This window comes from Ahaetulla prasina, chromosome 2 (genome assembly GCF_028640845.1).
Source record: "Ahaetulla prasina isolate Xishuangbanna chromosome 2, ASM2864084v1, whole genome shotgun sequence".
Classification (NCBI taxonomy): Eukaryota; Metazoa; Chordata; class Lepidosauria; order Squamata; family Colubridae; genus Ahaetulla; species Ahaetulla prasina.
The window spans coordinates 130,450,762-130,465,070 of NC_080540.1; the positions used below are offsets into that span (position 1 = coordinate 130,450,762).

Genomic DNA, 14,309 nt, shown 5'->3' on the forward strand with positions numbered 1-14,309 from the left:
GAAGGAAACCTTGAATTTTAATAAGAGCCAGTGGGATCCACCTCATATAGGGGAAACCTGTGAACCTCAAGGTGCTGCTGAAATGCAAAAACCAGTGTTCTTCACCACTGGATGGGATGGCTGGAGTTCTTGGGAATTGCATTTTACAGTATCTGAATATCCACAGGTTGCTCATTCCTGACACATCCACAAAGAAATCTGCAAGATGATGGAGTAGGCCAGGAGTTCTTAACCTAGGGACTAGAGAGCCCTAAAAGTGTCCAAGGATAGATTCAGGAGGGTCTGTTTATTTGGATGGGAAAGCATTATATTCCCTGACCACTAATTAAATTTTACTTTTTCATTTAATAAACAAAGTAATATGTGGCCTCTAGACTGCAAAGATATGAATTTCAATAAATCTCACTACCTAAAATTATTTATATTATTTTTGATACATATATTGAGCATATATTGACTGCTTTTGTTATAGAATCTATGTCTTTTATGTGATGCACTGAAATATAGTTTCTGGGAATACATCTGGAGGTTTCTGGGAATACATCTGGAGATGTTCAAAGTAGTCCATGATACAATAAGATTTAAGAATTCCTGGTCTAGACCATGAAATACCTTAAAAGTGCCAAGGCTAAGGAAATGATTAGGAATTTGAAAGGAGACACAGAAAATTGGAGCATTCCAGAAACACATATCCATAAAATGACTGAAATGTGATGCTGTTTCCCAGTCAAAATATATATATATAGAATACATCAAAGGAAGTACTTAAGTGATAAAGGAGTCCTGGTTAAAAACAAAACCAACTTGTTTAAAAAGGCTGCAGTTTCCAAGAATTAGAAAAGAGACTCACACAACCACTACTGTCAGAGTCCACCAGAAGTTAGTGAAGGGGCTTTTCTTCCACAGTGGTTTGGTACGATGGACATGGGTGACTGATATAAACACTGCAAGGAAAAACCAACTTGTTTTTTATTTGCAGCTTTGCAGCAGGTAGGCCAAAATCTACCCAACCGCATATTTTATGCAGGCAAGACCATTCCTTACCACAATATGAAGTAAGGATTAAAAAATGCTTACCAATGTGTAAGACAATCATTCCAGCTGTAAATTTCTGGGCTAGGAGAAGAACATTGGAGAAAGTTCCAAACCAATCTGGAGGACGTTCTGCTCCACTAGGGGGGGAAAAATGGATGGATCAATGTTGAAAGCATAAACATACTTCCTGTAAAGGGATGGATCAGGAAGGGGCCTTATGAGTAATCTGTAGGTTCTGCAATTCAAATTAGCAACCTTCTTTTATTGGACTAACTGGTCAACCACAGATGGTCATGGATATAGCATTATAATAAGGCAATTGGTAACCAAGAACTTCCTAAAAGGAAAATGTGTATTTCTTCTGTCCCCCCACCTCAGTCCGCGAGGCACGTGAAATGACTCAATTAGCTGGCAATTTAGTCCTTGGCAGCTATCAGCTCTGGCAGCAAACCAGCGAGCGTCTGCCAAGGTTTTCTTTTATCTTTCTTGATGCCAGCGTGTCAACCAGGAAGTCAGGAACAAACAGCACTCCAAGCCAAATGCTCAGTCAAATAGTTCAGCTCAAGTTTTCTCCAGTCAGTTGATTTGTTCGTCACGAAGTAGTATAGCAGCCCCTCCTGCTTTTATACCCTGTGGGGTGTGGCTCCGTGACTCAGCACCTTCTAGGCCTGCCCCACCCCTGCTTCTGTTGTTCCCGTCTCTCTTGTCTACGAAACCTGGGATCTAACCAGGACTGATTGTCCACAGCTGGGTCTGGGAGCATTGCCTCGGTGGGGGGAGATACAGGAGACAGAGGCCTCGTTACTTCCTCCACCTGTCCTGCCTCTGGCTCCTGGAGCTGAGCTAGAGAGGCCAGCCTTGCGGAGGGGAGCCCTGACAGCCCTCCCCACTTACTCTCTGAGTCACTCTGGCAGGGGGCCAGGCCCGGGAGAGGGGGGGCGCTGGAGCCACAACAGTATGTGTGTGTATGAATGAAAGTGAGTGAGTGAAGGAAAAGGCCTTGGCAAAATTATTAACACCTATATATACTTTATCAACCATGATAACAATCGCAATGTGAGGAAGGTACCTTCTAGAGTAAATTATGGCATCAACAAGCTCTTGAAAATGACAGATTTACATCTGAGGTGATCTCAGAAATTCAGAAAGAGCAGAGGTGAATTAACATAACCAGGATCTAGAAGCTAGGAATTTAGTTTTTTGCCCACATGCTTAGCCACACAGCCTGGAAAAAGCATCTATTCTATGACTCTTCACAGTTCTATTTTTTTTATCTCTGTGAAAAAAAAATATTGTAGACTATGCCAACTTGGAACAAAATATTAAAAGATGTCAAGCTAAACACTGCATATACCTACAGCACAAGGCTTCCAGCTGCTATATTTGGGAACTTCAAGAGATCCCTGAAGCCTACCTTTGCAGCACGAGGGAGAAGCAGCCTGTGACATTCACGCTGAAGGTAGATGAGTTGAAGTTTGCACAGTAATCTTGCAGCAAGTAGCCAAAACAAGCCAAGCAGGAACAGATGGTGAGGCTGAACTTCAACAGGAAGCAGAAGAGGAAGTAATGCTGAGTCTACAAACATTGCCAAGAAGACCAGTGTTATGTGGGGAAGATGACTCAAACACTCTCCCTGCACTATCCGAGTTGCAATTGCAAAAGAGCCAAATTACCAGATGCACCACTATACAATTGGGCTGCTGCTTAAAATAAACTGGATTGTCATAGGGGCCACATGGCTGCTGATACTGATGATCTGTGGTTTGGGAAGAATAAAATTAGCCATTTTCTAGTGATTTGGAGGAAATGCATTGCTGACCTTAGGTGGCTTTCTCAATGGTATAGAGCAGGGGTCTCCAACCTTGGCAACTTTAAGACTTGTGGACTTCAACTCCCAGAATTCTGGGAGTTGAAATCCACAAGTCTTAAAGTTGCCAAGGTTGGAGACCCCTGGTATAGAGTCCAGAAGATTCAGTTACTTCTTGGTTACTGAGAAGAGCCCTTGAAAATCAACTACAGAGATTAGATGTGAACTTCTAACAAACATACTGAGAAAATTGTGAGCATGGCAATAATGTCCTCTGAAGTTAAAAACAAAAACATTTGAAACCATCAGTATCAACAGACCGACCAGATTCAAAAACAGTCCTTCCATGCTTGGTTCAACATCACCAGCATAGTCTCCAAAACCCAAAGTTCCAAGCTAAGCCCTCATATTCTCATAGGCAGACACTCGTGATCTTTGGTACTATGGACGTTTTATGATATAGTATAGTTTAAAAGTATCATATTGTTTGTGAGTCAGCAGCAAAGAAACTTAATAAGTAATTGGATTTAGATCTGTCTGATGCAAAAGAGGAAAGAAAATTTGTTTATTCCCAGCCAGAAATCTAAGAGAATACTCTTGCATAAGCTGGAGCTTGGTCAATAAGGCATCTATTGGAAAGGAAGGCGGGATCATTTATAAGCAACTGTCTAGAAAATTAACCCTTTATAAAGTTTTCTTCTACTCCAAGCAAATAAGACATCCAATTGAAACATTGCCTTACCTTTTTAGGAATGAAGATCAAGTTTTTCCCAGTAGCCATTGACATAATGGAACTATGAGGGGGCTTTCCCAGAAGAGACACACTTGAAACAATAATGAGGTAATTAATGTGAAAGATAGTTTAGAACATTAGAATGCAACAAACAAATGAAACAGTTGGACATCTTGTCAGGTTCACCCCAAGAACAACAGAGATGTCAGCCCAAGTTCAATTCTTTTATTTGCTCACACCAACAGACGGAATCTTGCCAGGCTAAACCTTTACTATTCTCACCCCAGGAGATATTCTTTGGGAGATTCTTGCGAGTGGCAATCTTAACTCTCCGTCTTTAACCCAGCTTGGGACTGTGTTGCCATTTGTTTTGCCCCCTTCCTGAGAATGGGTTCCCTCCTTCCTGGGAAACTACCATTTCACTGTAATCCATTATACCACCTCCTCCTTTGTAGGCACCCTCCATCTACTTCTACATTGGAAGTAAATAAAGTTTTTGTGATCAGGAGCCACAATTTATTTTTAAATATTATCGGTAGTCAGGGACCACGAGAATTAGATCAATAACACCGTGACATTACAAACAATACTCAACTTCTGTGGAGGTTAGTAGCTTCAAGAGATTTGTGGTTTAAGATATTGTAACTCTCACTGAAAAGTTGCCACAGCTTCCCCCCACCCATCCCATCCATAATCAGCAGGAAATTATTCAATCAACGTTTACCATTTTTCCTTTGCCTTCCAGTGGTGCTGTCCAGAGGACCACCAAACTGGGGCTTACAGTAGTTTTAGGTTGCCCATCCCTGTCTACAATGACAGAGGCAATCAACAAAATCAGTTCAAATGTATCAACTTATGTTTTCCAAAGACATGCAATATTTGTTCACTGTGTCATCCACTGAGAACTCCCCCATATTATAGACCTCTAGCACTGATGATGTTACCTAGTTTTGGTAATGAAATGTCTGCAAGAAAACAACTGAGCTCCCAGGAGCATATAAACCCAGGAGCATATAAAGAGATTGTATAATGTGTTGCTTGAAATAGATTCGGAAAAGGATTTGGTAAAGGATTGTATGATAAAATGGGCACAGAATATTCAGGAACCAATAATGTTGGAAACATGGGAGAAAATTTGGGTTAGAAATGTTAAGTTTACACAAGCACAGAATTTAAGGGAAAATTTTTATAAGATGTTTTATAGATGGCACTTAGATCCCAAAAAATTATCATGTATGTATCCTAATATCCAAGCGAAATGTTGGAGGTGTGATTGTGATGATGCTACATATTTTCATATTTGGTGGACTTGCAAGAAAATTAAGGTCTTTTGGATAAGAATTTGGTGGATTATTCAAAATGTACTGAAGAAGAAGATAAAGTTCCTGCCACAATTTTTCCTTTTGGGAATTATAACGGATTGTACAGGGATTGAGACTAAATTGATTCTGAATTTAATAACAGCAGCAAGACTGTTGATTGGACAATACTGGAAGAAGAAGAGATACCTACAATAGAAGAATGGATATTGAAAGTTATTAATTTGGCTGAGATGGCTAAAATCTCAGCTTTTTAAAAGACAATACGCAGGAAAGATATTTAATTGAATGGAAAAAATGGATTGATTATCTACAAAATAGATATCAGATTAAGAAATATCAGATTGCCTTTGAATAATTAGAAAGTTATTTTATGTAATGGGGAGGGGGTTGGGAGATGAAAAGCTTTGGATGTGGTTATTTGGATTGGAAGGGAAAATTTTATTCTATGTTTGGTTTATGTATAACAATACCTTGTGATTGACCCGGGAAGCCGGGGGGGGGGGGTTTGGGAGGGGGGGGGGAAAAGGGGGAAAAATGTTTTTGTTTTTTAAAACTCTTTCAATAAAAAAAAACAAAAAAAAACAACAAAACAACTGAGCTCAGAGACCACCAAGGACCCCCTCCTTTCACCCTTGAGCTACAAATTCCGGTATTATCCTTTATTAGAAAATAGCTGCTGTATGGAAATTGCTCTAGTAGCCTGAATATCAAATCCAGCATTCCATATCTTAACTTTGCCCTTCTTAATGTAGGAAAGGAAATCACTCCCTGAAAATATGGAGGGGAGGGTTACTACGGAGAGCTTACCTTAGCAATGGGTAGCAGAAGCACGAAAGCCACAATATGTCAGTGGTACTGAGAATGGGAGGCAGTTGTGCCAGGCAAGACAAGAACTACATACAACAAAGCAAAAGGCATCATCAGAAGCAAAGCTGGAAATTGAGGAATCAACAAAACATCAAGGACATCTAGAAGAAACGTATAATGAAGATCTGACTATCTCTGAGGGTTTCAAAATCAACTTTTATTTATTTTTAAAAGAAAAATAACTTACTTATTTTTAGAGAAATATTTGTGGCATACTGTAGCTCTGCTTGAAAAACCTAAGATTTATGCCTGTGTAAAACACTTACAGGAAAACTCACAAAGAGACCATGAGGAATTTAGGTAAGATATCTGCTTACTGGATACACACACATCCATTTGTTCCTGTGCTTCTTTCCCCCTAAAAAATAATTGCTAAAATCTATTACCTCCAAAGTACTCTCTACATTTCTTTCATTTCCCTAACATTTATATTGAAAAAAAAATAGGAAGTAACAAATTAAAGCAATCTAAGACAGAATCCTTGAGATAAATAATTTCTAGCACTGGATCCCTGGGAGGCTACAATTTTCTACTAATACGCTTTTTCTGCTTCATGAAATTGTTTGGGATAACTCACCTGAATGATGACCAGAGTCAGCTGACACTGCAAGAGAAAAAGGAAGCACTTCCTTATGCCATAGGTTGCATGGCGGGCCTAAAGTGAACACATGTTTAGGATATTATTAATGTATGAGCAAACCAGCAAATCTATTACCTACATTAGAGGCTACTGTTACAATAACAGATAATATTTTTATTAAGAAGCAATTTTTCAGAGCAAATACTTTCCAAAAAGATCTGGAGGAAGGCAATTAATACAATAAATTGATCTACTTTTAATTAATCAAAATTAAACAAATCAAATGCAAATCAAAAAAAATGCAAGCCTTTCAAATGCTTTCTCAGAATTCAAAATAATTTGAAGAAATGAACTATTAAATTTCTTAACCTACTGAATAATATTCAGACACCACTTTACCTTGATGAACGCATCTTTTCTTTTATGTACACTGAGAGCATATGCACCAAGACAAATTCCTTGTGTGTCCAATCACACTTGGCCAATAAAAAATTCTATTCTATTCTATTCTATTCTATTCTATATTAGTAGTAAAAGGAAGCATACCAGAAATTTACCTAGATTGATTTGAAGTAAGATACTTATATCTAATTTAGCCTAGAAGCTAGAAGAGATATATTAATAAGTTATGATCATAATTTTAAGATGACAGTTTGATGGATGTCACAAGGGTAGCTTCTACCCTCTTGAAGGGAAAATGGGCTTACTTGCTCTATAAGTCTGATGATCCCAATTGTTTCTTCAGGACAAATAGACAAGGAGCAGGATAAGCTATTCAGCTGGCCAGAGAGCTGAAGAGGCGTGAGCTCATCAGAAATATGGGTCAGGTTTGTGCTGGTAGCATAACCAAAGGTCTCCCAGGAGCATCGAGAGGGATAGAGAGGATCCAGTGCTATGCTGTATAGGTAATATGACATAAGGAAGATTAATGCAACAGGGGAAAAGCCAGAAATAATGAAATAAAAAGCGATCTAAAATAATACAATGCTGGTTGTAAACAAACAATGAAAATTGTAGATTATATGTTAGTGCTTAATCAAAATGACCATTATCATTGACAACTAATCAGGATGCCTACATAACACTTCCAGAATCCGAGGCTATGATTTCCAGTGTAATTTCATTGACAAATTGTGTCCTAGATGCTACTGCCGTACACCTCAACTCTCCGCTATACATTTATTTATTTAGCATATGGCTTCTACAGAGGGCATGCAATCACTGATATACCAATTTAAAGCATCAGCAAATATATCTATATGCAGTATATATGTATAGGATGCATGGACAGTACAATATAGGAGATAATGCATTAAATTAAGATAAAACCATAATAAAATCCCCATACTATGGAGCCACAGAAATGGGACAGATGTTATAATTTGATACCTAAGGAATCTAAGGGGTATGAACTGTAGACTACTCCATGACAGTATACCCCTGGCAGCATTCTGTCTTAACAGTCTATACACCTGGCAACCGAACGGGATATTGCATCTCTCACAGTTAAAAACAGCAATTAGACTACAACAGTTCTTTTAAGAATGTACTGACAAAGGATATTGGACCCCAGATCCATATTTGGCAATTAAACACAGAAGGCTTAAGTAGAAATAAATGTAAGTACCTAAGAAGACTGGCCATAGATAATAGGCTAGATGTTATAACACTACAAGATTCTAATTTGGCTGATGAGGAACAGATTAAAGCTGGAGGGAAGATCCTGGAAGATGAAATTGTAGTTGACTTAATATGTAATGTCCATGGCTCCTTAATGTATCCTCTATACATCAGTATAAAAGATGGTTTGGATTTTCAGTTCAGAATCTCTTTACCTGATAACTGAATGGAAGTACATTTGCTGTTGACTTTAAGAGAATTGTAATGCCCAGCCTACAAGACCACAAAAAGGGGGTTAAGTGGCTAGGAAAGGAAAAATCAATTTAGTGCTAAGACTAAACTAAAGTTTGTGATCTTATGCTGCTCTGAGAAAAGTTCGATTTGGGTGTTGTGGTTGCCCGCTCCTGAATCAGACCACACACACGAATGACTTCTATTATTGGTTGCAAGGGTGAACATGCAACTTGTACTTTCAAAGGCATGAAATGCGCTCTGAGACAAAGCAATGAAAAACAGCAGAGAAGTCATCCCAAAGGCAAAAAAATCAGGAATGAGGTCATATATTTCTCAAAATCAGAAGATTAAATCCTGAAGGCTGCTGCTTTCTTTTTCTTACCTGATATCACTCTGAAGGAAAAGGCAATTGTTGCGCAAGTTGGCAGAGCTACCCAGGCAGCAAGTGACTTCCCCGTATTCCTGCATGATCTTGATCATCTCACACATGGCTGGCAAGAGAAAAGGAAAAAAAGAACTTACCCCACGGACACCCTCTAGCTTTCTTTGTTTCGACTAATTTTCATTTTTACAAATAATTACTGAAATATTATAAGAAAAAGAAAAAAACAGAAAAGAAAAAGTGCAGAAAAGAATAGAGTTAAAGAATTTGTTTTAAAGTTACAGATGGGACTTCCACTCTTCTTTACAGAGGTTGCAAGCAAACCCGTTATCCCTCCTCCCGCACTTTACAATAATCCCTCCTGCCACTTGTTCCATTTTTTTTTTCAGTTGCCAAATCTAGAAATCACCATTTCACCTTTTATAAATTTTAGCAAAAAGTCTATAAAAGGTTTCCCCATCTTTTAAAGAAGTATGTATTGTCCTGTCTCTGATAGAAAATTCAGTTTTGCTAACAATGCCATCTCTACTACCTTCACCATCCATTCCTTCATTGTGGGTATTTCAGTATTTCTCCCTTTTTGTGCATATAATAATCTTCCTGCAGTTACCATATATAAAACCAGTCTTCCGTAGGTCTCTCTTAAACGACTATCCATAAGTCCCAATAAAGAGAGTTCTTGTTTCACCCTCTAGCTTTTCGTAGTGCCTTTCAATCTGAGCAACACAGAATCCAGCCAGCCTGACCCTCACTTACTTTCTGGGGTGGAATCTGTAAACAGAGGAACGAGCAAAGGCACGTTGTCAATGTTCTGCAGGTGGGGTCTCACCTGGTGGATTCCCCGGGGTAGTTTGGCCTAAAATAAACAAAGAAAACAAGCAAAAGAAAGATAACTTATTAGGACCCATAGTCCCAAAGTCAGTTGCTCTGCGGATCCATGCAAGAAAGCCCGTCTGCTCTTATCAATCGAGATATCCCAAACTCAGTGCAATATAATCAAGTTCTAACATCCGGTAATATAAGAACTACAAACCAGATCAAGTTGGTATCTCTTGCAAAAAGATTTAAGTGATTCAACTTACATTTCCTTCCTTCCTTTCTCTTCCACTTTTATTATTTTTAATAAATAACTCAAGGAGGTGAACACATCTAATATTTCTTCCTTCTCCTATTTTCCCAACAACAACAACCCTGTGAGAGGAGCTGGGCTGAGAGAGTGTGACTGGCCCAAGGTCACCCATCCGGCTTTCATGGCTAAGGCAGGACTAGAACTCACAGTTTCCCAGTTTCTAGCCTGGTGCTTTAACCACTAGACCAAATTGGGTCTTAATAAATATTTGGTACATTAATGAGGTTCCTTGCTAATAAAGTATTTAATGAATGAGGTTCTTTGCTAATCAAATATTTTCTTTACATAAATTACGAACTTCTAGATTCATTTTTCCTAGATTCTGGCCTTGTCAACCCTTTGAGGTAATCCAAACAGGAAACCAAGTACTAATACTACCAAATACTTACTATAACCGTAAGATTAGAGTAAAAGACTCTTGGAAGTCTGAAAGGATTTATCTCCTTCCCTGCTTTTACTTTCCATAGACCGAGGGAGGGTCCCTTCTGAGATTCCCATACATGAGGACTTCACAGAAAATAATTACTGGAAATAATGAGAATTTACTGTAGATATATTCATGTGTATATGTGAATAATTAAAGTTAATTTTCAAGACTGAGATAGCTAATTATTTTTCTCTAAGCCACTGAAATAACTTTTACTCTCTTTTTTCAAGACATAATTTTCAGAAGGGGAAAAAAAACACTTCCTTTGCTGCAGTCTCTGGAAATCCTCCAAAAGTTGATGTACAGTGATGTTGCACTGTAATTTCTAATGTGACAAAAAGGAATATGAGATATCATTAGCTATATTGTTAAATACAGAAAGAGCCGCTGTATTAATTTGCACTGGATTAAAATTTAATTAAGTCAATCCAGTGTAGCTTTGTCTACTTTGTCTTGACTCTTCATTCAGAATTCTTAGTGCTAAAAAAATTGCACAGCTGCATTCTGCAGCCAGTAGGCATCACTTCCTTGCATCCGATGATTATATCCTTTGAACTGCACGGGTACACTTGAGCTTCTGCTATTTGGATAGTCTATAAAAGGTGTCATAATGAACTCTAATCTCCCATTACATATGCTAATACATCCATGGGAATTTGAGGTAAGCAAACTGTTAGATTAGGTAACATGCACTAAATATACATATCGCTTTAAGTCTCTAAATTAAGCAGAGCTTTCTTCTCAATACCTTCCTACCTTCCCCCCTACTTATTAATCATGAGATTATGCAAGCATCCAAAGCTGCAACTGCTGAATTGCAATTGCTGAGAATGTATTCTGGCCAGGAAGGAAATGTCAACTGTACCCTGTTACAGTCCTCCAGGAAACTGGGGATGTCACTGTCTGTTGGCTGGAAGCTAATGAGATCCGAGTGGCCTTCCTCCTCCATCAACAGAATCCCCTCCGCATCTTCTCGGGAGACTGAGGACAGAGAAGACAACAATGTGAAAATAGAAGACTGCTATAGCAGCTCTTCATGAATCTCTAATGTCGGGCATTCCCTCCCCAACATTTCCCCACAAGGCACTGTGACAGCCCAGAAGTGCAAATGCTGATTTTCTGTGTTACATCAGCTGACAAATCCCACTCAACATTCCTAAAATAAAAGGTCTTAAATAACTCATCTTAGTCAGTGTCAAAAGCATGATCTCATATTCAGCCAAGTTTTAACTACATCTAATGGTTGCTAAAGGAGTATATCAAATAGAAAAGCTTAAAAGTACTGATGCTTCCAGATGGATGGTTGGTAGCAACCTGTAGTGAAAAGACAGGTAGCCGTATAGGGAATGTTTGCTTTGTATCTGTATTTCAGATGGGATCCATGGACTTGGGTGAGAGATCCCAAGTTGGGGAGGAGTGCTGGTTCAACAAAGGGGGAAGTAGCAGGCAGTAATATCTCAGTGATGATGGGCAAAGGAAGATATAGTAGAAGACAGAGGGCAGATTATTCTCGGGAAGGTGAGAGTCCAGATGGGGAACAACAGACTTCATCTGAACTCTGGCTTTGGGGCCCTCTGGTTCTAGGATTACATCGTCTTTAGTACTGGATGGTGTTGCACTGCCCAAAATAGATACTGTGCAGGATCTGGGAGTCTTCTGATTGTGTCTAGAAGGACCTTTGCACAACTTTGTATTGGGCTCCAGTTGCACCTATTCCTGGATCAAGGGGCCTACTCATGGTCACTCATGCCTTGGTCACTTCCCAATTGGACTATTGCAATATGCTCTACATGAGGCCGCCTTTGAAAATTATCCAGAAACTTCAGCTAGCGCAAAAGGTGCGCACAGTTATGTGTTTTTCTGTTACAGGGCACATTACACCTCTGCTGCATGAGCTGCTGTCAACCCTTAAGCTTATCTGGCTGAAGCCATATTGGAGCTTCAGTGCTGCCACACTGGAGCGAGGGATAGGGAAGGGGGATTAGAAATAGCTGGGGTTGTGTAGTCAAAATAAAAGCTTTCTCTTGGGAACCAAGGACGTTCTCAAACCTGGCCGGAGGAAGGAAGAGTGATGTCACCAGACCAGCAGACACTGCCTTGATTGGGCCATGTGACTGATTGTTTAGGGTTGAGGAAAAACTTTCACTTTTAGATAGGTGAAAACCAAGAGGCCCTTCAGAGTTGGTTTTCATGAGGTATGTGCCAATATGATATTTCTAATAATGCTATTCTTTGAGGAATCCACCTGCCTTGGAGTTTTTGCTTGTGATGGATCTATAAGGGATAGCTCAGGCTGGTAAGAAGCCTGTTATTAGAACACAGCAGCCTGCAATTACTGCAGGTTCAAGCCCGGCCCAAGGTTGACTCAGCCTTCCATCCTTTATAAGGTAGGTAAAATGAGGACCCAGATTGTTGGGGGGGCAATAAGTTGACTTTGTAAAAATATACAAATAGAATGAGACTATTGCCTTATACACTGTAAGCCGCCCTGAATCTTTGGAGAATGGCGGGATATAAATGTAAACAAACAAAAAAAAATTTGGAACCCTGACAACTACATTGTTACCAGTTTATTTATAGATCCAATTCAAGCTGCTGATGTTGACTTTTAAAGCCCCACATTGCATAGGATCAGGTCATCTGTGGGACTGCCTTTTCCCGATTTCATAGACTTGTCCCATCGGATCCAGCAAAATGGGTATGTTCCAGGTTCTATTATCTAGGGAGCTACATTTGGCTACTCCAGGCAGTGGGGGTTTTTTCTGCTGTGGTACCCACATAGTGGAATATTAATCCAGATAACTGAGATCCAACATACAATGAAGAGCGAATCTAACAAAACATTGGCCACAGTCTTTAATAAAGATTATACTGTGGCAATAAGAGCAGAAAGACACAACTATATTTCTGCACTTATTGCATCCATGGATTGCCATCTAGTGGCCCTGTTTAAGATGACTTGGTCCCTCTAAAGGATGGATGGGTCAAAAGAAAAACCACTGTGAGAACCTTTGAGGAATTTGTCAGATAAAAGTACCAAAATCACTCTGAGCTGAATTACAGCTGCACAGGTGATAGCAATAGCACTTAAGACTCATATACAGTTTCAAGTGCTTTTACAGCCCTCAGCTACACAGGTGATGCTAAGTTGCCATAAGTATGATCTGGTGTGGTTGCCTGGGAACAGGATGAGCCTTTTGGTCCCAAGGAAGGGAACTGGATTCTCAAAAGTGAGAATGTGGTGACTTACTCATGGATTCATGTCCCTCCCTCTTAGTCAAGGCCTCCCAAGAGATAAATGAGGCTAGGTCCAAGCGGTAAACACAACCTTATTTGAGGGACCATTCTGTCTGTGCTTAAGAAGGAGATGCCCCACTGACTCCTCAAGAAGCCTTCCCTGGATCCAACAGTTCTCAATTTTTGATCTGTCTCTAACTTTCCTTCTTGGGAAAGGTTGTTGAGAAAGTGTTTGGGCTACAGCTTCTGATTACCTGGATCTCTTCCAGTCAGCCTTCAGATTTTGGCACAATCCCATAACAGTATTGACTATACTTATGGAGGATAGTGAAGGTGAAGATTGCTTTCTAGATCCAAAGATTTTCCATCCTTGGTTCTGAATGAATTGTGCTGCCCCAGACAGGTGTGCAGTTTGAGGGCACTCCTACACTCATGACTTCTGTTTGAAGGTATGTGGCAACCATGACTCAAATCCATTTTGTGTACCATTCTAGGATCTGGAGGCCTTATCAACAGTCACTCCTACCTATTCATTTTTTTGTCTTGATTACTACAACATGCTCTACACAGAGCTGTCTTTGGATCTTCAAGAAGCTACAGCTAATTCAGAGTGCAGCAGAGGAGGTTAATTATGAATGCACCTTTGGCAACCACTGTAAACACCTGTGAAATTCCCATTCCCAATTATACTAAAACTAGGGTTTAGGGTTAGGGTTAGGTTAGAGCTCCTTGGAGTCCTAGTCAAGAACTGATCTCAGGAATAGATTCTTAAGAGGTTCTCCAAGGAAAGGGACAGTTATAGCTTTTTGTTCAGACTTCTTCTTGGATCACATAAAATACATGTGAAACTCCCATTGCCAATTAAAGGAAACTAGGATTAATCTTAGTCTTAGGGTTAGGTCTCCTTGTTGTCAAGGCCAAAAACTCAGTATGACT

The 14,309-nt window shown here is 39.5% G+C and overlaps 1 protein-coding gene across 5 annotated transcripts in view; it reads right to left on the reverse strand.

The window, feature by feature from the left end:
* The window catches only part of TMEM94 (transmembrane protein 94), an 88,254-nt gene that overhangs the window by 4,501 nt on the left and 69,444 nt on the right, over nt 1-14,309 (reverse strand). For 4 of the 5 annotated variants that reach the window (XM_058174012.1, XM_058174011.1, XM_058174013.1 and 1 more), the window contains 10 exons: nt 11,002-11,117; nt 9,337-9,436; nt 8,581-8,689; nt 7,052-7,241; nt 6,342-6,419; nt 5,705-5,790; nt 3,585-3,666; nt 2,450-2,610; nt 1,078-1,172; nt 851-944 (listed from right to left, as the gene is read on the reverse strand). In XM_058174012.1, coding sequence (XP_058029995.1) covers nt 851-944; nt 1,078-1,172; nt 2,450-2,610; nt 3,585-3,666; nt 5,705-5,790; nt 6,342-6,419; nt 7,052-7,241; nt 8,581-8,689; nt 9,337-9,436; nt 11,002-11,117 — 1,111 coding nt within the window. The remainder of the gene's footprint in view (nt 1-850; nt 945-1,077; nt 1,173-2,449; nt 2,611-3,584; nt 3,667-5,704; nt 5,791-6,341; nt 6,420-7,051; nt 7,242-8,580; nt 8,690-9,336; nt 9,437-11,001; nt 11,118-14,309) is intronic. The other variant, XM_058174015.1, reaches the window with a different exon arrangement.